Source organism: Aythya fuligula, chromosome Z (assembly GCF_009819795.1).
Source record: "Aythya fuligula isolate bAytFul2 chromosome Z, bAytFul2.pri, whole genome shotgun sequence".
Classification (NCBI taxonomy): Eukaryota; Metazoa; Chordata; class Aves; order Anseriformes; family Anatidae; genus Aythya; species Aythya fuligula.
In genome coordinates, this window is record NC_045593.1 from 43,982,683 (window position 1) to 44,009,187 (window position 26,505).

General features: G+C 38.4%; 1 protein-coding gene across 6 annotated transcripts in view; it reads left to right on the forward strand.

Annotated features, from left to right (window-relative positions):
- Positions 1 to 26,505, forward strand: part of NTRK2 (neurotrophic receptor tyrosine kinase 2) — a 200,792-nt gene that overhangs the window by 44,997 nt on the left and 129,290 nt on the right. For 4 of the 6 annotated variants that reach the window (XM_032205277.1, XM_032205280.1, XM_032205282.1 and 1 more), the window contains exons 7-11: positions 776 to 908; positions 2,464 to 2,763; positions 7,757 to 7,789; positions 12,370 to 12,470; positions 13,969 to 14,068. In XM_032205277.1, coding sequence (XP_032061168.1) covers positions 776 to 908; positions 2,464 to 2,763; positions 7,757 to 7,789; positions 12,370 to 12,470; positions 13,969 to 14,068 — 667 coding nt within the window. The remainder of the gene's footprint in view (positions 1 to 775; positions 909 to 2,463; positions 2,764 to 7,756; positions 7,790 to 12,369; positions 12,471 to 13,968; positions 14,069 to 26,505) is intronic. The other 2 variants (XM_032205278.1, XM_032205281.1) reach the window with 1 other exon arrangement.

Sequence of the window (26,505 nt, forward strand, 5' to 3'; positions counted from 1 at the left end):
TTCACTTTATGCAGTGTAGCACAGCTGCATATTTAATATGGCATTTAAGCTGTAAATGTGCCGTGAGCTTTCTAAGAATCACAAGAATCAAGAGTTCTAAGATTCATAATTCTTACCTTAATTAGCCTTAGTGCTCAAACACATAAAACATTACTTATAAAACAATGCTTATAAAACAGTAGCTTATAGGTATTAGAAGGGAAGTAATTTCCCATAAATTGTTTACAAGAGGAAGAAGCTTTCAAGAAAAATTTGGCTTAAGGAGGGGGGAGAAGACACACAGTTGTCACAGTGCAGTAGAGCTCAGAAGGCAGCAGTGAAAGAGATATCATACTTAATAGCGAAGAGACAAAAAGCAATAAAGAAGGACTGAACAGAATATAGGGGGGGAGGAAAAACTCAAGTGGACCAGAGATGGACCATATAAATAGGTCATGAAATGGAAGAAAGGGATAAGGAAGGGTGTGGGTCAAGAAGACATTTTTCTAGAGGAGAAGTGTTTAGAAAAGACAGAAACTGAAAGGAACAGGACAGAGAAATGGACAAGTGCAGTGTTTGCAGCAGGACTACACTTTTGGAACTCCAACCACCAATGGTGCTGTCTTTTGTGTCTGTTGGATAAGGTGCCAAAGTAACGTTTTGATTAATTACAGACCAATGGAGCTAAAGGGAAGGGAAAACGAAAAATGCCATTAAGCTGTGGCCAATGATACCCTGCCTCTCTCTTGTTTCTTTAGGCTTCAGCTGACACGTATGTTTTTCTGATCATTTGTAGAGTGACACAAGTAAGAATCCTGCTTCGCTAACCATAAAGAATGTCTCATCCATGGACAGCGGGCTGTGGATTTCATGTGTTGCAGAGAACATTGTGGGAGAGGACCAAGCCTCTGCTGAGCTCACGGTATTCTGTACGTACACAGGCCTCCATGCAGCTCATGAGGCCAAACTGCATTAGTTACAGCTATTTTGGGTACAAATATTTTGAGGGTGCACGGATTGCAGAAACAGAAACACCTTTTAAGCATTTGAACTATCTACTGCTGTTAATAATGGGAATAGCTCAATCAGCAGTTGTTGAATTTATCTTCTGCTCTGAGTTCTGTAAAAAATACTTTTCCAAATGCTTTATCTTCCAGTTAGACCAACCTATAAGCAACGGTCTGAGAGCCAAAGTACTCAGTGGCACCGTCAGTGTGGGAAGGTTTGTAATGGTGTGCATATATGTACACACTATCTTAGGAATTCGGAAGTGTGAATGCATCAAAAGGGTCAGAGAGTTAATTATAAAGAGGCTACAAATATTAAAGGTTTTATTATCTAAATCAACAACTGGTTTGTTCCAAAAATAACACACTTGCAACATTTGTACTGCCAGATGTAAATTTATTTGTCATAGCTTTGAATAATGTACTTATTTGTCAGGGCCAAGGAAAGGGGAAGGGACATGTAGTATGGAGACAGTGCCTTCTAAGATTCCAGCCTGAATTCATTTTGTGTGAACAACGCAGCATGTTTTCACAAGTTGCAGTCCTCTGTTCAACTGAAGATGGGAACAGAACGCTTTGTAGATGGCAAACTTTTTTCAGCATGTGCTCATGACAGAGAAAACTAGAAAAAACACTATAGATGTACTTCAAATGGTTTGTAGGTTGAAATTGGATATGTAATAGCTATGGGAAGGAACATAAACTAGAAATGTTTGAACAGTGTAAATGAGATTCTGAGCTTGGCACTGTTATGAGTGATAAAAGGGAGTGTAACTAGATGAAATTGGATGCAGTTAAGAATAAATATCAAGGAAAATTTCCCAATAGTGAAATAATGGGCAAGGTGTTGGAATAGTATCCTGAGGGAAACAGAACAAGTCTGTAAACTTGAGGCATTTAGCAGTTTTGAACAAATAATGAGAAAATGTATGGTAGAAAATGGTCCTTCTCTGTCAGAAGAATCCAGGGAATGAAGTCATCTGTTCTGGCTTTGATTCTGTGAAGAAAATCATCTGAAAGTTTGGATTCCTGGCTGAGGATATTTCCAGTACTGCTTGCTTTGGGCCAACTTTTAAATATTTTCAATACTGTTCTGTTCTTTCAGCACTCCTCTGCACCATTTTTTCAGCTAAAAGTAAAAAGTAAAGCTAAAATCACTCTCTCTCCCTTCTCAGTGATTCAGTAACTGAACTTCCCACACCTTGCAGGGTGTGGGATTTAAGTGGTGTTCAGTCTTCGTCTGAAACTGGTCTGTTTTGTTTCTTTCTGAATAATGGCTTAATTTCAGTTGTGAATGTAGTACCCAAGGCAGAGCCAGTGAGTGTACTGCGTGAGTGTCCTGCAAATAGGTATAATTCCTACAAGTAACATGCTTTTGCACTTTTGAATGAAAAATACTTCCCTGATAACTTGAAGGGCTGGGGAAAATGGCTTGTTCAGGATATTCTGATGTTCTTCACTCTTTTTTCCAATATAGTTGCACCAAATATCACATTTATTGAATCTCCAACCCCGGACCACCACTGGTGTATTCCATTCACTGTGAAAGGGAACCCTAAGCCCACATTGCAGTGGTTCTATGAAGGGGCTATACTGAATGAGTCTGAATACATCTGTACTAAAATACATGTTATCAATCAAAGTGAATACCATGGCTGCCTTCAGCTGGACAACCCTACACACCTGAATAATGGTGCTTATACCTTACTGGCAAAGAATGAGTATGGAGAAGATGAAAAACGGGTTGATGCTCATTTCATGTCAGTGCCTGGAGATGGTGAGTATAATTTACTTTTTTTTTTCAGTGTTAGTTGTTACAAATTGATGGGATTGTGGAGACAATGCTCCTGGCCAGCTCAACAGTTTTTCAGAAAAAGTTTTATACGCTTTTTTTTTTTTTTTTCTGTCCTCTGAATGAGTGTCATCAAAATCAGGTTTAAAATATTGCTTTCCTTTAACATTTTCTTCTTGTTTATTGCTTCTCAAGGCAGGCCATGCTACTGCTCTCTAAATCTTTCCTTTAGGTAATCGTTCTCATGTCTGCTAAGGCAAGTGAAAGGTGGCTGCCTCTGAAATGTTTCCTCAAGCCTCAGTTCTGATTGGGAAAGCAAAGAGTGCCTGTTCAATCACTCCACAGGTTTCCTATACTATGTGTGAATGCAGCTAGGTAGTGTATCCAAGGACACGGGGATGCCTTCATTAGAACCTAGTGCCTTGTGGCAAAATCAGTGATGCAGTCCAGTGAGTCGATGATAATACCTTGTCTAGGACACCAGAGGGAGCTGGAGAGAAAACAGGTAATCCAGAGGTAGGGTGGTCAAAGTCTAAGGCCCTCTCAGGCATTCTGATGTCCAATTCCCATTCATTTCAGCTGATGTTGGGAATCTACATGCCTAGGAGTATCCATGTTCAAGATAGCTGCTGTTAAATATCTGCATCTTGTACTCCAGAGGCTCTGCCTCAGCCATTCTCAGCCATATGAGAGCAGACTCAAGGTTGACTAACGCAGTGAACTGCAGGGACTCCTGTCAGTGACTGATGTTCACTGTGGTGTGGTAGTTCCCCATATCTTCAAAACTATACGTGAAGTGACTGTAAGGGTAAGAAGGCTTATATGCAAGTATATTGTTTTATGTGGAAAAACCTCTGAGTGCACCTTGCACAGCAAGAGTGGAAATACAGGCATGTTTTGGTGCAAATAATTGCACAATTGTATTTGAAATTATAAGCATATATCTACGTTTGTTTTTTTAATCACAGGATATAAAAAGCCTTTTTTCTGAAAGAGCAATGTGCATTGCCAATGCTATCTAAGAGAAAAAAAAAAAAAAAAAAAAAGCAAGCGACTATTTAAATTCTCCCTCCTGCATTGCAGGCTAGAGACAGTAAAAATATGGTCTCTCTTTAACATTTGCTCCTAACAGCTCAGTCTCCTATAGGGAGTAAGACGGCAGGTCTTTCTCTTTCCCACACTTAGAAAAAAAAGGTGAAGAGCTGATACAGCCAGGCTGTATTTACTCCTGCTGTCCTTAGCACTCCTCTCCTCTTTCTTCTCTGCAGTTCTTCCTTAAATAGACTCATTACAGGAACAAGCCATGATTTCAGATACTGGCATCCTCTGATACTGTGTTATAGCAGCTCAGCAATACAGTTCACCTCGTCCATGCAATGGAAGCTCTGCTACACTCTAGCTATTTAATATGAACCTGGCTTCATTTTCTCAGCAGAGTAACAATTTCCCTAATACATTTATAAGATTTTATCATTTTTTGTCTTTGATCCAAATTCCTCTTTCTGTTCTGTTTTTCTTTTACTCTTTTTGCCTTTACACTGAAAAATTTCCAGTTGTGGCCTTGTAAATCACTAAACAGAACAGAAGGCATCCTCCAAATAAGAAAGACAATGTTATTATTTGCTCTATTATTTTTAAATACATAAGGAATTTAGGTCTCATTTGTGCTGTATTCTTTAAGCATTTCCGAAGCTCTGTGGTGGATTAAGCTTCACAAAAACAGTATGGAGGAAACAGGACTACATACAGGCTGCATCAGTTCATGCATAGATGGCACCAAACCAGTCTTAAAAATTAACAACAGGGGAAATTGCTTATCTAGTTAGTCTTCTCAGTGTTGTTCTTATTAGTGGAGCTTTTTCATATAAGAATCATGGCACTGAGCTTTAGAATATTTCACAACATTTTTTTCTCTTCCTCTGAAGGTGACATAAAAACAAATGTTAAAAAAAAACAACAAACAAACAAACAACAAAAAAAAAACAGAACAGATTCCTCCATTATTATTATTATTATTATTATTATTGCTATTACTATTACTGTTACTATTAATATTACTATTTAGTATTATAATTTAAAACACTGATAAGATTCTTCTAAACACCTACATGTAAAAGACTTCTTCAGTGCTGTCTTTATTGTGTAGTTTCTTCTTTTGGCCCACATATTGTACAATGAAGCATAAAGATCAAGGTCCACACCCTGATATTATGTTCATTTCCATGCCTTCGTAACTGAATTAAATACCTGTCCTGATGTTTCATGGGGTGGGGTATCCTCACTAGGCTTTGAACTGATTCTCTGGTTATTACATCACTTATGAGCAAATGCACTGAATGTAAAAAAAACAAAACAAAACAAAAAAACGTATATGTATATATATATAAGCCCTCACCCATAAGTTATACGTCTATCTAAATTACAACTAAGCCTGAACCATGTTCTGTCATCAGCAGAGTAATACTTACTTTCAAAGTTGCATCAAACATGATGACGAAGACAGAATTTGTGCTAAGTTATTCTCAACTTCCAGCAAGCTTCTTGTAGATATTTCTTTGCAGACACAAATGAGAGGAAAACATATTCGGTTTGAGTTAATGGTATCATTGATAGCATCATAAAATAAAAGTCTCTTTTAGATGTTAAAGTCTAGAAGAAGAAATTTCAGATTCTGTGAGGTAGATTTTAAACTAGTTTTAATCTGCTAAAATTCTTGAATTCCAGTAAAGCTGTTCCGGCTGATGATAATATGCTTATTTGAGTTTACACTACAACAAACACTAGGCAAGAAACATGCAAGTTACATTCTGGGAGCTGTTCACAGAGTTGATCCAAAACAACTAATGAGTGCTGGAGAGATTTTTACCAATAATAATTAAGTAAGCTCTGTCATCTACCAGACCTGTACTCTAAAATTCAGCTGAAGGAATTCAAGTCACACAGTGTATTGCAAAAGTAAAAGAAAATGTTAAATATGCTTTAAAAGTAGTATCTTGTTAATGTGGCATAACAACATGGGTCTGTTTTGAAAAATTATGTTTTTGGATTGAGTCTTTTGCTGCTGCTGCTTTATTTTGGAAATGTCAACTTTATAAAGAAAGAAGCAAGCAAATCAAGTTGATGTACTTTATAAAGATGAGTGAATAGGATAAGATTCTTAGTAGTTTATTTACACAGCAACCTGTTCTAACAGGGACCAAAACAACTACGCTGCTCTTTGTTTGCCTTAAAAAATAATTGCATGTAAACATGTAAAATTACTGTGGTGAAGTTTGATGTTAAAATAGCTTCAAGTGATGTTTTGGTGATTGAGTAGATATGCTTTTATGAAGACAATTCTAAATAGAAATTTGGGTTTGGTCCAAATTTTGAAAACCTGATTTTTACCACTTTATTTGAAGTGAAGTATTTAGATGTGCAAAAGGTATTTGACTGGAGTCAATGACTTCCTAGTCATGACTTCCCTGACAGGAATTAAGGGTTAAACTAGTTTGATGACTTTAGCCCATTCCAGTAAATAGTAACAAAAATGTTGCCATGTTATCAGGAAATAAAGGCCTGGGAGTTTTGCTGACGTTATTTTTGCTTCAGATTACAGAAAGTAAATTTGAAAAATCATCTTTCATCTGATGGATGTTTTATAGTGGAAAAACTGAATCCATGAATGTTTATGCATTGGAAACCCTGGTCAGAAGTTGCTTGAGGACAGGCAGTAGTAGTACAGGCTGTTTTCACTTGTTACTTATTTCCGCAGATTGACAATTCCCATGGGGTCTATTAACCTATATCTCTGGATACTAGAATATCTTCAAATGCATTTAAAAGCAAACCTAATTATCTGCTGCCATTCTGCAGATAGTTTGCAACTCTTTGTTTCATATTTTCAGCACAGATTCTCAAGCTGTTGACATAAGCAGAAACAACTGTGTTCTGGTCATACTTGTCAGTGGCTTTATTCCAATATAATGCCACTGGTGTGTAATTACTACACAGCACTAGACTTATGCTTTTTGAAGTTTAATTTATCTTTAAAGGTTTTAACTATCTGCTAATTTTATTTCCAAAACAACAAAAAGAAAGGGTAGATATAAGGAAAAGATAGTTAGGAGCCTACTAGATAAACTATGCTATGCTATAAATACATTATAAACCAAGATGAATGAGTATGTTGAAATATAATGCCTGGTATCATTCAGGGTGTGTATAGTCTAATGTCATGCTAATTTCAGTGGGCGTTCCGTGCATTACACTCACATATGTGCTCAGCCTTATGTATGTGTGATAATTAGAAAAAGCTGCAAATTGGAACTAGTAAAATTTAGAAAAGTGTAGACTAGATGTGTCCATTTGCCTCTGTAAAGGCTGGCTTATAGGAGACTCTTCTGGTACAAAGAACTCTGTGGTTCATCTGTGCAGCTGCTTTCTTGGAAGCATCCTTTCACAGAGTGAATGAGATTGGACTGTGTAGGTCAATATATACCTCTATACCTCTAGCCCTTAACTTGACAGCTCACAGTGTTGTAGCTGTAAACCACTTTGCTCTTGCAGTGCTTAAATTGCAAAAATTTTTGTCCAGGTAAAAGTCACTGATGATAACTCCCACTGAAGTCTGCTTAAGGTCAAGGTGAATTTATCATTGATTCTCAACAAGAATAGTTATTGTTGCACTTTTTTCAGATACACATTAACAGCAGAGAGTACATGAAACCAAGTGCTAACTTGGGATAGCTGTAAAATAAGTGGAAATGTAATCTGATTAACAGGTAGTGTATATTGATGTTGCTTTGTGTTTGTGTAGGTACTGATAAATGCTATTACAAATAACATGTCAACCCTTAAAAAAATCCTAAAGAAAGTCTTATTCTTTCAGTATTTACAATCTATTTACAAAGGCTTTTTCTTTCTTTCTTTCTTTTTTTTTTTTTTTTATTTTTTTTTTTTTTTATTTTTTTTTTTTTTTTATTTTCTCCATGTACAGGTAGTGGCCCAATTGTGGATCCAGACGTTTATGGTATATATTTGATTTTCTTTTTCTTTTCTTTTAATGATAGAAATGAAGGAACTCAAACCACTAAAAGATTGAATGTCAGGCTCAATTAAACTGAATGGCACATGTTACAATACAATTCTAAAGGTACTTTGTGTTGTTGGTTCTTCTCCTGCCTTATACTATTTAAGATCGGTAAGGGCAATGTGATGCTTTCCTTACCCTGCTGTTTTGGATTCACATTAGGAGAGGCATAAATCCACTCCTATGAATGGTTGCAATTGGTTCTGTGGGATGACAGTAGTCTGATGTAACTCACAGGCATGAGATTTTGTGAACCTTTCAGAGGCTTTTTTTGGAGGAAAGGAAGTTCATGAGTTCTCCTTATATAACGTAATTTATTTTTTCAGGAATGTTTTCATACTTGTTTAGTTTCCAAAAATGTACCCCTAAATCCCAGTTAGAAATGAGGTTGGTACACATAAGTTTTCCTGTAGGCAATTTATTTTTCTCTGTCCTCTCATTTGTACCTTCCCTTAATCTCTCTTACATAAGCAAAGCATCAGCTCAGTGATATCTGAGTGAGTGCCAGAAGATTTGATGACATGGTGTTCACATTAGTTTTTAGTTAGACAAAATATTTTAGGCTGCACCTAGTAGAAGCCAGCATGCACTAGAATAGATGCTATTAACAGCAAAACAACCAGCTAGTTTTACGTAGTACTTCTGGTGAGCATGAAAAGTCCATCCTAACCGACATACCCCAATACCCTTTAGGCTCCAGCAGAAGCTTGAACCTTCTTTGGAGTACTTTCATTTGGGTGAAATGGCCCATAAGTCAAGTTTTCTTTAAGCTGATTTAAATGTTATTGCTTTGATTCCATTCCATGTCATTAAACTTTAGCAAATGTGCAATAGAAGCATCATTTTGGCTTTAAGTGCTTAGAAATACTAAAGCACAGCTTCCCCTCCCTCTCTTTTCAAATTATTACTTTTAAGGGGGATGGAGGTTGCAGAAGGTGATGATGGTTTGCACGATTTCTTAATTCTATTGTATTGTATAAGCATATATACATATGTACATGAAGCTTTTGATTCTGAGCTGTTTGCCAAGATCCTGGTGCATGTGTATGGCTTTAACCATGTGAGCGCTGTGCTTCAAGTGACTTTGGTACGTTCTGTGGAACTGTGTGCACAAAGTTGTGCAAGTGAATCACAATCAGCAAGATTTCATCCTGATGGAAGCAGTATTCCTTGTTATTTCTGGCTTTTCTTCCTATTTTTTGAAATTGCTGTCTTTGATCTTTGCTTCAGTGACTCAGTGCTTGCTTTGAGAAACACTTTCCAGAGTGTTTCCCTAAATTATTCCAAATTCACAAGTCCAGTTGGTGAGATGAATATATGAGACAGGCTGGAAAGCAGAGAAGCTCTTTCACTTCTGTGTAAAACCACAGCCTGCACAGCTGAAAGGGGGACCCTCTGGGATTAGCTCCCCCTGGAGACCCAGCCTTTTCCACGACTCCTTTTCAGACCACTTGATCTCTGTGCTAATGTTTACCCGCAACTCAGATATGTTGAAGGGAGGTTTAAAGGCGACCCACTCCCCAGCTGTCCCTTGGGTCTTGAACCTTCTGTGTCTTGCACTCCCTGTGAGGTGGTTTCCAAAGGCTTCCCATTAAGTGTTTTAAAAATACTGTGGGAAACAGAAGAACTGGGGAGACAGCAGAAGTCTGCATGATGTTATGTTCATTGGGGGGGCTCCCTGCACGTGGAGCCTCACCTGCTCTTGGCATGCTCACTGGTCCCTTGTGACTGAAAAAGGCAAGGAGGAGAGGCCGGTGTGGTCCTGTGCAGGAATTACTGGTGGAGACAGAGCAACCTGCCCAGGGTTGTGCAGGAAACCAAATGCAGAGCCAGATTCCTTGGCTGCTAGTTCATGTTTCCATGCCACCCTGCTTCTTCTAATGTGGTCATGAACATGACAGAGATATCGTGTCCTGTAGCACTTAGCCCCCAGGAGGACTGTGCACAATGATGCCCCAGCGTTTATTGCGGTGCTCTCATCTGTATCCCAGCTGCTTTGCACCTTGTTTTTAAAGCAGCTGCAGGATACTATCCAGCTCAAGATGTGCTTTACCTCAACTGGCACAGCTGTAGGTAACTGCATAAGGTGCTAGGCATCAGGGAATCTGGCCCTGAAGCAATACAAGTCCCAGATAGTGTGAGTCAAGAGGCGTGACCCTGTCTGTATCAGAATGCTATGTGTCTATAGCATGATTGCATAATAAAGTGAACAAGAATTTGTTTAATTCAGAATTGCCTGGTTTTGGCTGGATGGCTGTTGTGCATGTTTTCCTTGCCTGGCTTACCCATTTCAAGAGGCTTTGAAAATCTGGCGCTCATTCAAATGTAAATGTTTCACAGTTATACGGTGGGAAATGGCAATGCAACACCAATGTACCGAAGTGACCTACTTTTTCTCTTGCCCATTTTAATATAAAACTGCATTCAGAGGACTCACAAGCCAGACATGAAATACTCTGCATAGTTCTCATTAGTCCTTCAGGGTATGCTTCCTAGTAGCTTAGTACAGATGTGGATGTAAACAGAATTGCAAAGAACAACTGCTTTTGCTCTCCACTATTTACAGGTAAATTTAAGAGAAAAAAAAAAATCCCTCTAGAAACTTTGTACTACAGAGATCAATAAAGGTTCTCAATATGTTTTGTTTATTGGTCTTATAAAGCTACTGTAAATAGGGTTGGTCAAAACTCTCAGTGAGTGTTTAGTGAAGGTAACTGTAAAGGAAACCCAGTCTTGTAGGCTGAGATACTTGTTATAAACTGGGTTCTGCACTAGTGAAGAGCTTATGTTCTGCTTACAAATGAACAAGTTTCTTCTTTTGCTCTGGTAAAACCTGTAGTCAGAGTATTGGCTGGTCTGCACAGCACTCTGCCTCAGTGTCCAGGCTGGTTGTGCAGGTGAATCATTTGGGTAGCGTTTATGCTGCCTGGAGTAAGGAATGCTGTTTGCTTTTCATTACTATTTTGACCTAGCTGCATAGGAAGCTATAGGTATAGAGATACAAAGCTGAGTTGGAGAGTTCAAATGGTAAAAGACCAGGAAATTAAATTTTGTTTCCCACGAAAGCTCTGTATGTATTTTGGCTTGAAAAAAAATCCTGTCCTTCGGCATGTGTAGTATAGAGCCAGAACAGAGCTGATTAGACAACCTGACTGTACACTGGTGGCAGAGGTAGCTGTGTGGGTTCATATACCAAAAATCTCCAGCCTGCTGAGTGGTTTGCAAAAGAAAATGTGTTTGTGCATGCATGAAGATCAAAAACCTGGTGCAGCTTGTTGCTAGCGTTGCCAGCTGAGCTCTCCAAAATGGCCTTGGGAGCTAGAGAAGGTGAATTCTACCAAGGTGCAGCCTTCCCTCCCTCCCTCCCTCCCCTTTCTAAGTAGCAAGGGTTAGTGCCTCTGTGGTTAGCAAGAGCTATGCCTTTGCATTTTGCTTTTTCATATTTATGGCTACAGTTTCATCTGTAGGCTTATGGCATTGTTTTTAATCAAAATGTGCAAAGAAATACAGGATTAATTGCGAATTTAAATTACAATGCTAGAGGTGCATGAGTAATAGATGCAGTTATTACCCTTATTTGTTTCTTTGATCTGCACACATTACAGTCATAAAATTGAAACATGTATATTTTCAGATGTAATCATAAAATACATTCAGTTTTTATTTTAATGTATGTATCTCTAAGTTCATATGCATAGTATTTAATTCTTTTTATCTCATTTGAATAAATTTGACAAAAAAAAATCATGAACTGTAAATATGTTTCATTTTAAAAGAATTATAAATAATTAAAGCCCGTTCATTCTTTTGATGGAGTAGTCCCAGATTCACCCTGTAGACTGGTCAGTAGGATTATTTTGATAAATCAAATTTCTTCAGACTATCTCAGGCATGTTACTTTTTAAAGTTTTACCTTTATGACCTTGTCATGCTAAACTTTAACTCCTATGCACACAACAGTATTTTAAAATTATTTTTAAACTAAGAAAAACAGCGATTTCACATTTTAGAGTAATAAGCCGGATAAAAAGCCATATGCTAAATTCACCTCAGCTAAACAAAAGTCCCCAAGCTATTTTCTAAGACAGTCCTATATTTGGCTGAATATAAGGCTAGAGAAGTTCAGTGTAGAGGGCAGTCTTTCATTTTTAATGGGAAGTCAGAAACACATAAAAATAGCTTTATGGATGGAGTTCTTATTAACTCTAGGTTTTCCAATAGACAGAGAGATTATGGTGTAGATTGATTCTCTGTTAAGCTGCAGAGAGAAGCAGCTTCTGTTGTCAAGTCTCTCAGTCACAACACATTTGTTTAAAATTACCTGTCACAGAGATCCCCCACCTAGTGTACCAAGTACAACAGCAATTATGTGCTGTTTTCAAAGAGTCCCAAGAGGTGTTGCTGACCTTACTGTGCTACAGAGCAGAAATAATAAGACAACCGTTTCCCTTCTGAGGTTACGAAATTATAAAAGCAATCTTTTTTTTTTTTTTTTCTCTTTCTTTTTTTTTTTTTCTAAGAGTATGAAACCACACCTAATGATCTTGGAGACACCACAAATAACAGTAATCAAATCACTTCTACGGATGTTTCCAACAAAGAGAATGAAGATAGCATCACTGTAAGTATATACATTGTTTCCTGATCTGTAATCTTGGCAGACTTTCTGACTATGCAACTAATGAAACTGCAGAGATTGTAATGGGACCCTAAGCTACTAGAACACTGGAGCTATTACCACGTTGTGATCAAAACAGGGAAAAAAAAAAAGGAAAAATTAGAGCAATGTACCCGACTCCTACCCTTCCATTGTCCCATTTTTTGAAAGAGAGAATCCCTTCTCAGATCAAGTAAAATAGCTACTTAATTGGTTTTGTGTTTTTCTGAACAACTAACTGTAATTTTTTAGGCCAAGACTCTGTTTCTAATTTTAGGCAAGGAGAGCAACTCTTTATTTACAAAACAAAGGCATCCAAGGTAATTTAAAGATTGTTTGAATTCCAGTCCTGAAGTCAGCTGCTCCTAACAGAGAGGCTGTGTTGTAACAAACTTTCAGACTCTTTACCTATGCTTCTAAAACGTGTTTTTGTCTAGTGCTTTGATCATGTGCAGGAGAACTTCAGCATAGGTAGCTAAACTGGTGGGTATCCTCCTTTGCTGCCTTGCTTCTCACGCTGAGCTGAATTGCTGGAAACTGGCATTGAGTGGCTAGCCTGGTTAATATTGCTGCCCCCCAGCTTCAGTGCCCTGGCACAGCAGCAGGCAATGCATGCAGGGCGTTATGAACACAGGCTGAGAGCTAGGGAGGAGAGGGAAAGAAGGCATTCAGGAAGCATTCCTCTGTGGGGGAGGAATCAGAGGAAACCCGACCAGCGTCTCCTTCCAGTGTTGATGGCTGGGGGGTGAGAATTCCTGAGAGGGCAGTGGATGGGTTCCTAAAGCTCCTGTCTTGTCCTGTTCCTGTCTATTAAATGCCATAACACTGACAAGCCTCCAGTCCCCCATCTCGAGGATCCCAGCCACTCTTATCTTCCCTGATAACAGAATAATTGAATGGCTGAGGATGAAAGGGACCTCTGGAAATTTTCAGCTCCTCTTCCCCACCTGACTCAAAGTGGGGTCAGCTAAATCAAGGCAAGTTTCACAGGGCTGTGTCCAGTCTGGTTTTTAGTATCTCCAGGGATGGAGGCTCCACAGCTACTCTGGGCAACCTGTGCCAGTGTCTGACAACCCTCACAGTAAAAAAGTTTTTTCTGATGCACTTTCCTTACATGCTTTCCTGTAACATGCCACTCTGTTGGAAGGGAAAGAGGAGATGTACATTCCCTCTCTGCCTTGAACATGTAGGATGTTGAAATGTGATTCTCAGAGGTGTCTGCATCTCTGTTCTCTGTAGGATAGAAGGAAGGAAGAAACTTCAAGAAGTGGCTGTTTTCACTACTCTTTGATCTGGGTGCAAATGTTTCCTGGTTGAAATGAATTTCTTTACCGAACTGATTTAATCTGAATTAAATGTCTCATTTAATGTTTTTAATTTATTTAATGTTATCTTAAATGTTTTATTGGAAAACAGGTAATGAGAACAATATAAACGCATCTATTTGTGTACTCTTTTTTAGGTATATGTTGTGGTGGGAATTGCAGCACTGGTGTGCACTGGCTTAGTAATAATGCTTATTATTCTGAAGTTTGGAAGACACTCTAAGTTTGGAATGAAAGGTAAGCAGGGTTGCTTTTTATGTCTTAAATATGTCATGATTTTTGCGGGTTGAACAAACTTCTACATTAGGCTTCTGCACCAAGAGCATTTCAGATAACCAGATAAAGAGCCATCACAGTTAGTGTTTCATTTATTCATCAGGTAAGTAAGGGCAGAGACAAATGTAGATGGGAATACAGAATTTTGGATCAAGTTCTTCTGTGCGTCTGTTTTTTTTTTTTTCTCTTATGACAAATCCAATTTCTTTCCCTCCTGCTTGCACAGCCCCGTGGGACACGTCCTGGAGTAAAATACTCCCTGAGTGTAGTGTGTTATTCAGTATAGGGCGAAATAAGATAGGAACTTAAAATTTATTTTGATATGAATTAGATTACAAATATTTGATGAGAATCTATGCTGTACATCAGAGGTACTTCAGACCATACTTCAAATGTTGCTTTAGGGTGATAGATGCAAGGAAAATGATAGCAAGAGTGGAAGGTGCAATTGCAGTGCTTCCTGTCTTACTGGCACATTCTGACAGATGCATTTTCTTGAGCTTCTGTGCATATCTTGGTAAGTGGCTGCAGGAGAGAGTGGCAAGTGTGTATGTCCCTTTTGGGAAGGGGTTATCATACTGCATAATCTGTAAGTTTGCCTTCGGTAGGTTTTTAGTTGCAAAATTGTCTATCTAGCTCATATTTTATTAAGGGTATGCTTTTGGGATAATGACTACATAAATTTCTGAAAGGGCAGCAACCTCATGCACAGAGTTTATTTATTCTCTAAATATGACTAATGATGGTTACCAACAGCACTGGTACAAGATCACAGTTCACATACAGTCCTTCAAAAACTAATCACAGGCGTGGTATGTCTGGTAGTGGTGAGCTACAAATAACTTAAATGTTTCATTAGAAAGGAATGACCTTCAGTTGTGCCTGATGTGAACCTCAAACTTATCCAAAGTTTGCATTCATATGTGAGCATTCAAGTATGGATCTATCCATAGTCCAAAGTCCCAGAAACACTTTCTTGATTTATCACCATTAGAATTGAATTATTGAATTGATACTAAAGCAATATTTAAAACATGAGATTAGAACACCACATCAATATATAAGACCTAAACTAATAATAAAATATTACCTGCTTTGAAAAGTCTGCAGCATAAAAATATATTGATAATTAATAAATGAAGGTAAACAATCTAGGGTGTATGAGCATGAGTGAAATAAAGCAAAATAAAGTAACATTTCTTGTAAGTTCTGAATACCAGGATCAGGTCAGCTACCCATGAACTCTCTGAGTCACATGCCTTTGAATTAAGTGACAGCAAAATTAGTCCCAATTTAGCATATAGAGATTATTTTATAACTGAAGTTTAATAAACACTCTTAGTAAGGAAGTAGGAGAGAATAAAAATCCATGTTGCCTTGGAAAATATCTATAAAACATGATTAAAAAATCTTGTCAAATATTTCCCAAAATGTGAATGAATATTTTGCATTCATAAGAAGGAAATTCCTGAGTTGCCTTCAGGCGGAGATGCAGAAAAGGCAGTGTTTCATTTTTCTGTTGTCTTGTGAAAATACAATATGGTCACCTCAGACACCCTCTCATTAAATATCTCCCCACCCTTCTTCAGAAACTACTTTAGAAAACAAAACAAAACAAAACAAAACAAAAACCTGATCACTCAGTAAATGGAGAACTCAAACGGGCACTCGGTGTTTCTCGCATAACCATGTACATGACAAGAAGGAAAAAACGTCCCACTGAAAATCAGAAAAAGAAGTGTGCAAATAGGCATCAATGCTGTATGTCCAGTAGGAAATATCTTTATGGAAGGAATGAAATTTTCATCCCTTTTGGGTTCATGGCAGGCACCTGCTTTGTCTTGAAGACTTTGTTATATGCCTCATATTTTTTAATGCTAGTTTATCCTGTCTTTTGCATGGGGATTATCTATCCCATACTTGGACTGTGTCCTGGCTGAGTAATTCTGTTGCTTACAGAGCTTGAAAATGGTTGCAGTTTGGGACTAACAGCATTTAGTGTCCCCAGAAATAAATGTAGAGCAGATGGTTGTTGTTTGAGCTATGTTCTGTAAGCACTGGCTGTACCTGGAAGAGTCCAGTTTATGTGACAGGGAGCACCATGTCCTCTGGAGGCTTCCAGTACATTGGCTGTACCAATCAGTTTCTTACCAAGAGAAGTTAAAGAGCTGTGTGGAAATAACTTACCCTCTCTTTGGCTTCATTTTTTATATCTAAGTTAAGATGACAGTTTGGGATACATTCATTCCTAAGCTGTAGTAGTGGAGTGCTTTTACAGATAAAAATGACAAGCAAGTCAGCTCACTCATTCCCCACCAGTAACAAAACTAAAATACTTTGTTTGTGGTGTTCTGGACTCTAGCTGGCATCGGGTAGCACCATATGAGGCAATTATTTTAACATTTGTCTTGCTCCTTTTCACTTGTCTTTTAGAGCTTGTTGAAATAGCATGTTCTGGTGATTGACTTCAGGAACAGTATCAGTATACAGCTGGTCTGCGAGCTGTGCACAAACAGACCTAAAATAGGGTTAGTATGAATAAAGATACTGTTCTGTGGATAAGCTCTCATGGTGTGCTAGACTTTCAGATAGCATTGCAAAATTCATTGGAGTAACTGGTGAAACCCATTCTATCTTTTGCTCTACCTGTGTATATTTTAATCACTTTTAATATGGGGTCTGTTAACGGCTTTGTGTGAAAAAATCCTTTTGGTTTCTTCGATTTGGAGGTGAGGTTCTTAGACTCTTGCAAGGTGCAGCAGCATAAATGGTGAATTCTTCCGTTAATTTCTTAAGTGTATTCATTAAGATTTGTGGGTTGCTCTTACGAAACACCTTGGCTTGCTTGCCTGCTGGAGGATATGAAAGTGCATATAGTAGTTCACTGAAGACATCTCTTATCATTTTGTGTGTATGTCTGACTCCATCTAACCAGTTTATGAAACTGCAAACAAACGGGAACAGGAGAGGAGAAGGCAGGAGAAAGTTTGTGAGTTCCCTTAGAGTATCTGTGGAAGAATAATACTAGTCCCATTTTATTCTGTTTGCACTGCTGAAAAAAAAAAAAAAAAAAAAAAAAAAGTGAACGTAAATAACAGCTAATTGCAAAATAAACAACTTTATAACTTTATATTTGCGAATGTTAATACAGCAACATGCCACTATGCATGGATGGAAGTACAGAGCAAACTCATGTAAGGTAGATCAATGGATAAATTTTGAAACAGCATAATTCAATTAAAAGGGTGAAAATATTTCTGCCAATTTGAACTGCATAAAATTTTAGCACAAGGTGTTCATATTCCAGCAAAAGGACAACATTTATAGTTCAACTAACATGCTAGGAGCACTGCAAGTGGGTGGTTGCAGACCAGAATGTTATCACAGCTGCTTTTAGAAACTGTAGAGTTTCTGTAGGTTTTACCATAACCAGAAAGGAGGGAGAACTCACCCTTCCCCAAAGCAGCCCTGTAACAAACTAACAAATAGAATCTGACAGAAGTAGAGGGAAACAAATGTGTACTTAATCCCACTGGGGCTATTGAGGTTATTTTGAATGTCTGTAAGAAGCTTCTGTCAATGCTTTGAGCTTTGTGTGGTAGTGCAGTGCAAAGTAATATAACAAACTAAATCTGAAGTTCCCATCATACTTGGCGAGTGCCAGCTGTTTTCTCCCATCTGTGAATTTAAGGATCACCCTTTGAATGGTGCTTGTCTTTCCTTAAGCTCTCTCTGAACTGCCTGCCATGTCCTAAATGGAGCTGCTGGCTGTTGATGATTTGCCCCTTTTGCAGTCTTTTGGGAGCGTGCAGTTTGCAATACAGAAATCTGTCTTTCTCTGACCAGATATCAAGTGGGTTGATCTAAAAAAATAAAAGTAAAAAAAAAAAAAAAAAAGTAAAAAGTATTCCTTTGGGGATAAATGACCCCAAAATACTACTTTTCCCACAGGCCCTTCATAGCTGCTTGTTATGACTTTTGTGTGGAAGTCCAACTAGGACTATCAGTCAAAATGCAGTACTTTTTTACCAAGCTGATTAAAAGTTATGAACAAACGCATGGATCTTGCCTGCCAAAGTCAAACCCAGATATTTTCTCCTACTTCTAGATAGCTTTTTCTCTCAAGTGATTTCAGTAACTTTGTTCTAGACCACGAAGCTCTTTGAAAACTTTGTAATTAAACAAAACTGGGAATAATCTGAAGGTGGGACATTTTTAATGATAAGATGGGGCATTTGACTATGATTGCCTTTGGTTACAAAATTCAAACTTAGTTGTAATGACTGAGGCAGAAAATGAGTTTTTAACTTTTTGACAGCTTTTAATGGTTCAGACTGCTACACTGATGGATCTTGTTAACACATGAAAATTATCTGGGGTCTCATATTTCTTACTAGTAAACCATATATGTAAAGTAAGTTTAAACAAGTGCTTGGTGTATTCCCCTTTCTCCATCTCCCCAAAAGAAGCATATGAACAGGTGGTGGGATGAAGAACTACACATGCATATTGTAAGAAAAAAGTAAGATGAACTTGAGAACTAGGGAGATGCTGAATACAAAAAGGACAAGTTATGAAAGAAATTGAAAGATACCAAAGAGAAATTAGACTAATAATGGATGCAGTGAAAGTGAAGAGATCTGAAAGTCATAGTATACAGGGCTCTATCTACCTTGATGTGGACTGAGCCCTATGAGGATAGCACAGCTCTTAAAGAAAGCTTGATCAAGGCAATGGCAAAAGAGAAGAGTCGAACTTAATGGTGTAAATTGAAGAGTGTTTTGACCATGTGTTCAGTCTGCATCCATGTTGCCACATAAGTCCTTATGCAACAGACTTGTGTTTTTTTCTTTGTTTCTTTTGTGCAAAAGGTGAACGCTTTCATGTGCTTTTATGAACTTTTGGCTATATGCAGATCATGCTGTTTCAGAAGTGCATTAGTTTGTGAGGGGAAATTGTGATCTAGAAGTATCCAGATATTTTGAGGGATCAGAAAGAAAGAACAGGAGCAAACAACAACAAAGCCAGCCTATTTTATTTTATTTTATTTTATTTTATTTTGAGTGGCCCCACATCTCCAATACTTTAAATTCTATACAGTTCTAAGTACATATGTGCTTCATGGAGATCACCATTTGAGAAATGCTGAGAATACATGATGATAGAAAACTAGATGCTAATAATCCAAGCAGTTCTTAAACAGCATAGGTGCGAACATGAAAAGCAGATAAATATAAAGGTGTTCCTGGTAGAAATGAGATTGTTTGTGTCATCTCCATCTGGGAAAAAGGCTAATTTCAGAGGGGCTGCTGGCATAGGTATTGTTGGAGCAGTTCCTTTGCTGCTCCTGGTGGCTGGTCCACCTTGTACTGACACATCTTGGAACAGCTGGCACTGACAATCACTCTTGAGAGTGTCTGGTCCAACACCCCCCCACACCCCCATCCTCAAAGCAGAGTGAGCTACAGCAGGTGCTAAGGGCTTTGTCCAGCTGAGACTGAAAATCTTCCAGGACTCCACAACATCTTTGGACAACCTTTACAAGTATCTAGTCACCCTTGTAGTACACTTTTTTTCCCTCCTATGTTTAAATGAAATTTCCTCTCTTTCAATTTGTGCTCATGGCTATTTGTTCTGTCACCAGCCGTGCTGACTCACTGCTGAGGAACAAAAAAAGGGGAAAATAAAGGTGGCATGTGAAAAAAAACATTTCTGAGTGGTGTCATGTTGTCCTTGAATACTGGCTTAATTGAACTGAAGACAGGGAAATACCAAATGTTTATGACAGAGTGCATACTTTTTCCAGTACAGTGACATCTTTTTCCTCAGAATTACTTGACTCATGTATGTGAGTCTCCCGTGAGATCACCACTTGTAATTGCCAGTGGGGATTACAAATTTATGTTGCTTAGGACTTTGTTCCACTGCTTTTACAATACCTGTGAGATTTTATGTAAGTTTCCATCCATTCGTATTCCTCAGCTTTCAAAGACTTATGTAGGATTCTTTCCGTGGTAGAGCTGCATTAATTTCTGTTTCAGGTTCTAAGTTTGAACTCTTTTTTTTTTTTTTTTCCCTTTTTTTTCCCCCCCCTTTTTTTTTTAATTTTTCTCCTCCTAAGCTTGGGAAACCTTGTGCTTGTCCTGAATAGTAGAAAATGTTCTAATTATCTGTTTCATAATCTTGTGTTTTTAAATGCCTGGCCATGGTAACTCCTTATGAATTCTGTTAACAGATGCTGAAATCTTAGTACAGTTGGAGGGCCCTTTTTTGTTATGTTCCTGTAAAAGCTTTCAGTATTGAGTTTCACACCACAGGGAAAGATTCACCATGGGCTCAGAGTCTGTCTAGCACAGAGCACTGTGCTGTAGCTCTCCTCACAGCTGTTGTTGTTCTACTTCCTGCAGTGGAAAAGTAGCATGGATGAAATCACAAAAAATTGAGTCTCATAAAAGTATCTTCCAGGTAAATGTGTGTCTAGAGAAGCTCTGCAAGCAAAAACTGCTCAGAGATTACATATGATTTTTAAAGTTTTCTGATTGTTATTTGAACTTTCTCCAAACCAGGAAAACTGCTTGTTCTTTCTTGTCTGATTTTGCAAAAACACAGGAGTAGTCTTTTATCAACAGCTTCCTTTAATGCATCTGAATATGCCTTTGTTTTGTTTGTACATTCTCATAGCATTACACTCCTTGGACTAGAATATTTGGAAAAAGAATAAAAAATAGATTTTTTTTCAAGATTTGTGACTTCTTTTTTTTGGAATGAACAAGAAACAATGCAAACCCGTTGTAGCAGTGCTGTGGCTGCTTAGGAAAAAATCAAGAAGTACAAAAGTTCACAGGAATTAAGTAAAATGAAGACAAAAGGTAGTCAAGCTACTCAAATATGTAGCAAAAAGAACACTTTAGGTTTTGTTTCAATTCTGGGCAAAAGTTCAAATAAGATTGTTTTATTTGAATGAATGGGTCCTTTTTATATCTCTTTTTCACAAACACACCCCCACCCACCCACCCCCACCTACTCATGCATGTTTATCTTCACCAAGGATATCTACAGCCTAGGAGCAGCTCTGTGTATTAGCTGTTGACACAGCCCCACTACTGCAACCTGTGAATTCCCCAACGTGTTTTCTATATGGGTAGCTGAACACATGTTCTCCAAGTGACTTACAGCCATTCTCAGTTGTTCTCTTCCTGGAGATACTATACCTCCCCAGTGCTTCTTCACTTGTGTGACATAGGTATGCCTCCTTGCTTTACAGGGGTACTGTTTTAGCCTTTCGTATTTATTTACTTAAGACATTAGGGCTGTGTGCTGTCACCAGTATGGATGATATTCCACTTCAGAGATCAGAAGAATCTTTATACATAATGCCTTTTTTTCCCTCCCCGTAAATGAACGATGAGGTCATTTTACTCTAAAGCCCATTTTGCCCTAACTCCTTCTCTGTATCCTACATAAAAATCAGAATTGCCTTTTTAAACAAGTGTCTCTCATTCACTCTTCTTTTTGCCCTCTGCCCTGCTCTGTCCCTTTTAACACTGTTCACATTGCCAGAGTCAGAAACCAGGAAGAACTGACACTTCAGTATGGAAATGAAAAGCTGGATCTAGCAAAATGAGATTAGTCTTATTTCTCTGAGATTTTTTAAAAACAAAAGGAGGAGTTGGGATTTTTTTCCGTTTTACGTTATTCTGTTTGATTTTTGAAGCTTCCTAAAGAAAGCTGTGGTGGGAGTGAGTAAAATAATGAGTCCTTCATCATGAAGTAAAATGGACAAAGTAACTGTTTAGGAAAAATTACTAGTTCTAGATTAGTTTTATTTTTAACATTAAAGGTTAATGCCACTATTATTTAACTGCCTGGTATAGCTGTATACCCAGGGGCACAAAGTGGAATAATGCACATGGAAGAAGTATTCGTAAAAGGTCCTGCAGGCATCCCTGACTGATTACAGAGCATTTGTCATGAAACTTCACTTCTTCCTAGCACTTTGGCCAGCTCATCTGACTGGGGTCCTCCTGCCTCCACCAGCTCTTCTCTTTTGTGTCCACTCTGAATATTGAATGTGTAATAATACAGAGCTGGCATGCCTAAGAATTTGGAATTGAACCTTTTTTCTCATATTTGTTTTGTATTTTAAACACATCTTCCTCACGGATTTCTCCATCACTTTAGTGAGTAATACTAGTGCCCCTAAATTAGTCTCCAGCCCCATCATGAAGACTTAACCCTCTATGGCACTTTCAGGTAGGAGAAATTTTAACTTTGTTTCTGGTCAGAAGACATGGTAAGGAATGCAAACTTGGAGAGAAAAACTCTTAAAATCAGTGAGTTGAGTTACAAGAGCCTTCTGTTTCAGCTGGCAGTGCTCAGATGCATGAGCTGGTGGCCATAGCTGAACCCTGGGATGCCCAAGGGCTTCCAATAATGTTTTGCAGCCTAATCTCCGTATGTTTGTGCTGTTTAAAAAAGTTGCGCTGCTGTGATTTGCAGCAATAGGCAGCATCAGGAATGTACCTCACAGAAAGACTCCTTTTTCCACACTAATATCTGAACCAGAATGTCTTGGCTTCAGTTAATTTATGTAGAGAGGGCCATTGTAGTGTTCCCTTCTGCATTCCCTAGAGCTGCACTGCTACCTACCCTTTCCCTATGAAATGTGGAGATGAGTGCTAAAAGCAGCCTGTTTTTTAAGTCCTCAGCTGGCTCTGATTGCAGTTGTTTATTTTTTGAACATCTCTCACACCATAGCTACCTGAGCATCAAACTAAATGGGCAGCCAACTTCTGTGTTTGTGTCTACACCAGTAAATGTTTCTGACCAGATCCATCTTCTTGGGAGATTCCTGAGAGCTCTCACAGCCCTCATTCACTTCAGACACCAGTAGATAATCTCTCCTGCTACATTTCTCTCTTTCTGTGCTTCTGAGTGCCAGCTTTCTGGCTTATTAGGTTGTAGCTGTTTCTCACGGTGTCTGAAGTACATGCTTTGTGTTTATGTGATCTCTTAGGCATGCATTTTTGGCCCCCGTTGGAGGCAGAGCAATAGACGTCCATTTGGTTGGACTGACACGGCTATTCTTGCATTCTTAGTTATATTTATCTCACCCAGGCAGGTTGGCAGGGGAAAGAAACTTTCATTATCTTAGTCTCTTAAGCATCCTGTTGGTCTCTTGAAGTAAAGTATATAGTAAGTACACCTGACGTTATTTTGACAAAGGCATAGTTTGGAATTTCTTAGACTTGATTTAGGGTAAAATCCCTTTGTACTTCACCAGATGATCTAGCCTGAGTGAGAGAAAAAGGAGGAAACAATTTTTCTTTCTGTTCTTGGAAAAGGACCTTGTACCAGAGTCTTGCACATGGCATATGCCACAAAGCAGTTGGGATGCACGAGAGGAGCACAATAGCAAACCCAGAGAAAATGAGAAGCCTCCTGAAAGTGCCTTCAGGCTGTTGGACCATACTGTCCTGAGGCTACCTGTGAAAGTTTGAGTCCCCTGCTTTTTCCCTGTGGTGTGTTAAGACAGCTCCTGAGCTTAGGTCAGAGTCTGTGTGTTCCTGCAGGATGCGCATAGCCTGGAAACATCAGTGGCATGGTTCTGGCCCCAAGATGCCAAATTCATATTACGATGAGTTGATATTTCTGAGAGAAGTATAGGACTGTCTTACTCTGCCTTCCAGTACCTTCCTTCTCCAGCAGCAATCCAGAGCACACTGATACTGCCTTTGGCACCCTGGGCTTACAGCCTTACCCTCTGGTGCCAAAGGGAGCGGAATTTCCACCATGTGTTTGCAGTCATTTGTGCAATTGGCTGACCCATCTGTGTACTTTCAAAATATTCATGCCACAATATACATTCATTATTAATCACAATGACATCGCCTAGCATTTAAGTGCTTAGATACAGCAATGATGGTAACTTTTGCAAACCTTGATTTGCTCCCAGAAGGCAGCACAACACTTTTGCTAAGTACAAGCTGTGCTTCCACAAACAGGTGCTTTCATGTCATAAGTGTGAGCACTGTTCTCACTGACCACTACATGTATGATTTTCTTTTTTTTGTGTGTGTGTATGTGCACTATTGCATACACCTGCTAGCAATGGAACAGCAGTTTCCAATTTTGTGCACACTAAATTCATTCCTGTCATTTATTACTTGCCCTTTAACTACAAGGCATAGAGCTTCTGAGAATTTCCTAGTGCTTCTTCCAGATGTCCGAACCTTCAAGTTTAGTTAAACTTTAATTAGATACTTCAAAGTCAGCTAGTTACATACCCTATGTTTTTCCAAGTCATTCCATTGCATCTGACTACTGATAACCTTTCTCCTCTGTTACAGTACGGAAAAATCATTCAGAATAGTGAGCAATGTTGTGGAAATGCTTCATTTTAAATGTTTTCTTTCAGTTCAATAACTTGATTACTAGTTTGTTTTGTTTTAGTGCAAGGGAAAAAAAAAAAAAAAGAAAAACTTCAGTTACAATGAAGACTTCAGAATTTTATTTTATTTTATTTATTTTTTTTACTGTCACTCAGTCAAAGAGCTGTCTTGTTAATATTTAAAACTGAAGTCCTGTCCTTGTTCTTTTTTTCCTTTTGGGGAAGGGGGGGGTGTGAGGGGAGGAGTGGTCTCAGTGAAGGGAGAGAGGAAATGAGCTGCACAGAATGCGTGATTGGTTTCTAAAGATGTTGGTATGCTGATGGTATCCTTCTTTAAAAAAAAAAAAAAGGTCAGTGAGCCTGGCTCTTTTTTACACAATGACCCCTTTATACTAGCCTGCCAGTAACTGAGCGTAGATGGGAATTGGACTCATTTATATTGATGGGGGTTAGCATTTCTTTAGGGAGAGAAGTGCAGCAGGCAGAGGTCCTGCGGTTGGCTGTGTCAGCTTCCATGTGCATCTAGGAAAGCATCTTTGTAGTAACATGGGAAACTAAATCCTCCCAGAGAATAGGTGGAACTTAATCTTGGCCTTTAGCTCCTCAATTAACCTTGGCACTGTAACAGACTGGGCTCTGGATGAGGGAGGCATCTTAGAGTGGTTCTTAAATAGCTTATTAAATCAGGGATGAAATATCAACGTTTTGCTGGAGCACTGCTTCCAGCCAACGTGGCAGAACTCACAAAGGAAGTAACAGGAAAGAGACCCAGCTAATAAGGTCTCTACTGAGCCTTCTCTGGACAAGATATGGACCAACTCTCCTTCTTGAGCCTTAGCTACCATACAGTTATGGAGGAGGGAGTTTGAGGAATGGAAGTTTCAGAGAGTGCTCTCCACTGCACTTCAAATATGCCTGGCTGTGTTGGCTCATGTGTGTAGAAAGTACAAAAGGTACAGCAAAGGTATTTTGCTGATGGCCAGTGAGAAAACTTTAAGTGTCTAGTGGTAAGTATGAACACAGGTAGTACCCTGAACTGATTAATCCTCTTTATACAGACTGAGGCATCCATGTACATTTATGTTCATGTTCATATATGCCTACCCATTCCTGGTTTGGTATATAATCTGTCAGCTGGATGCACATAAATATCTCCCTAAATGTGGCTGAAGATAATTTTCTGATTTCTTTAACAGAAGTTTATGGTGTTTGAATATTTTTTTGATTCCAGTATACTCATATATTAGTCACTTAAAACACAAATACATCAATTTTTGAAATAACTCAGGGCTTTACTGCCCATGATTCACCTTTAAAAATGTAGTCGTATGTCTGACACATTTCTGTTGTTACATTTCATTAAAAAAGGCTGCTAATCATGGTAAACATGTCTAAAATATTAAAGATGGAAAAACAAACAAAGTGATTAGAATGAATTTTGCATAAATTTGCATAACTCCTGCAGCCAAACTGAACAGATTTGTTTTACCTTTTCTGCAAAATAATGTTTTGAAGTTCTCTGTGTATATTTTAGTCTGTCTTCAGCAGAAGTACAGTTGGTTGGGGATTCTTTGTACTAGCATCACCTTGACCATTAGTTTATGAAAATAATTACATTTTCTTCTTTATAAGATTTACTGTAAGGAATTCAAGAGTTGCTTTATAAAAAAGTACAACGTGTGGCAATTTGGATCAGAACGAATAGCTCTAAACCACAAGCCATGCAAAACTCCTAGCACAGAAGGTGAATGATACGTTAGGTAAGGCTAGCAAGAAATGCAGTCATGGGTCAGGACTACATAGAGTAAGGTCCTCAATCCAGACCAGGAAGATTGTCACCAGAGGGCTGATAAACCACAAAAACATGCTAGCTGAACCTTCTGCAGTTCCTACACTGAGATCAATCAGAAATATAGGTAGTAGTCTGAGGGACAGAGGACATTAAAAGAAAAAAAAAAAAGGCAAGATCAAAGCCTATCTTTCTGAAGTGAGAAAAGAGAGAGAATAC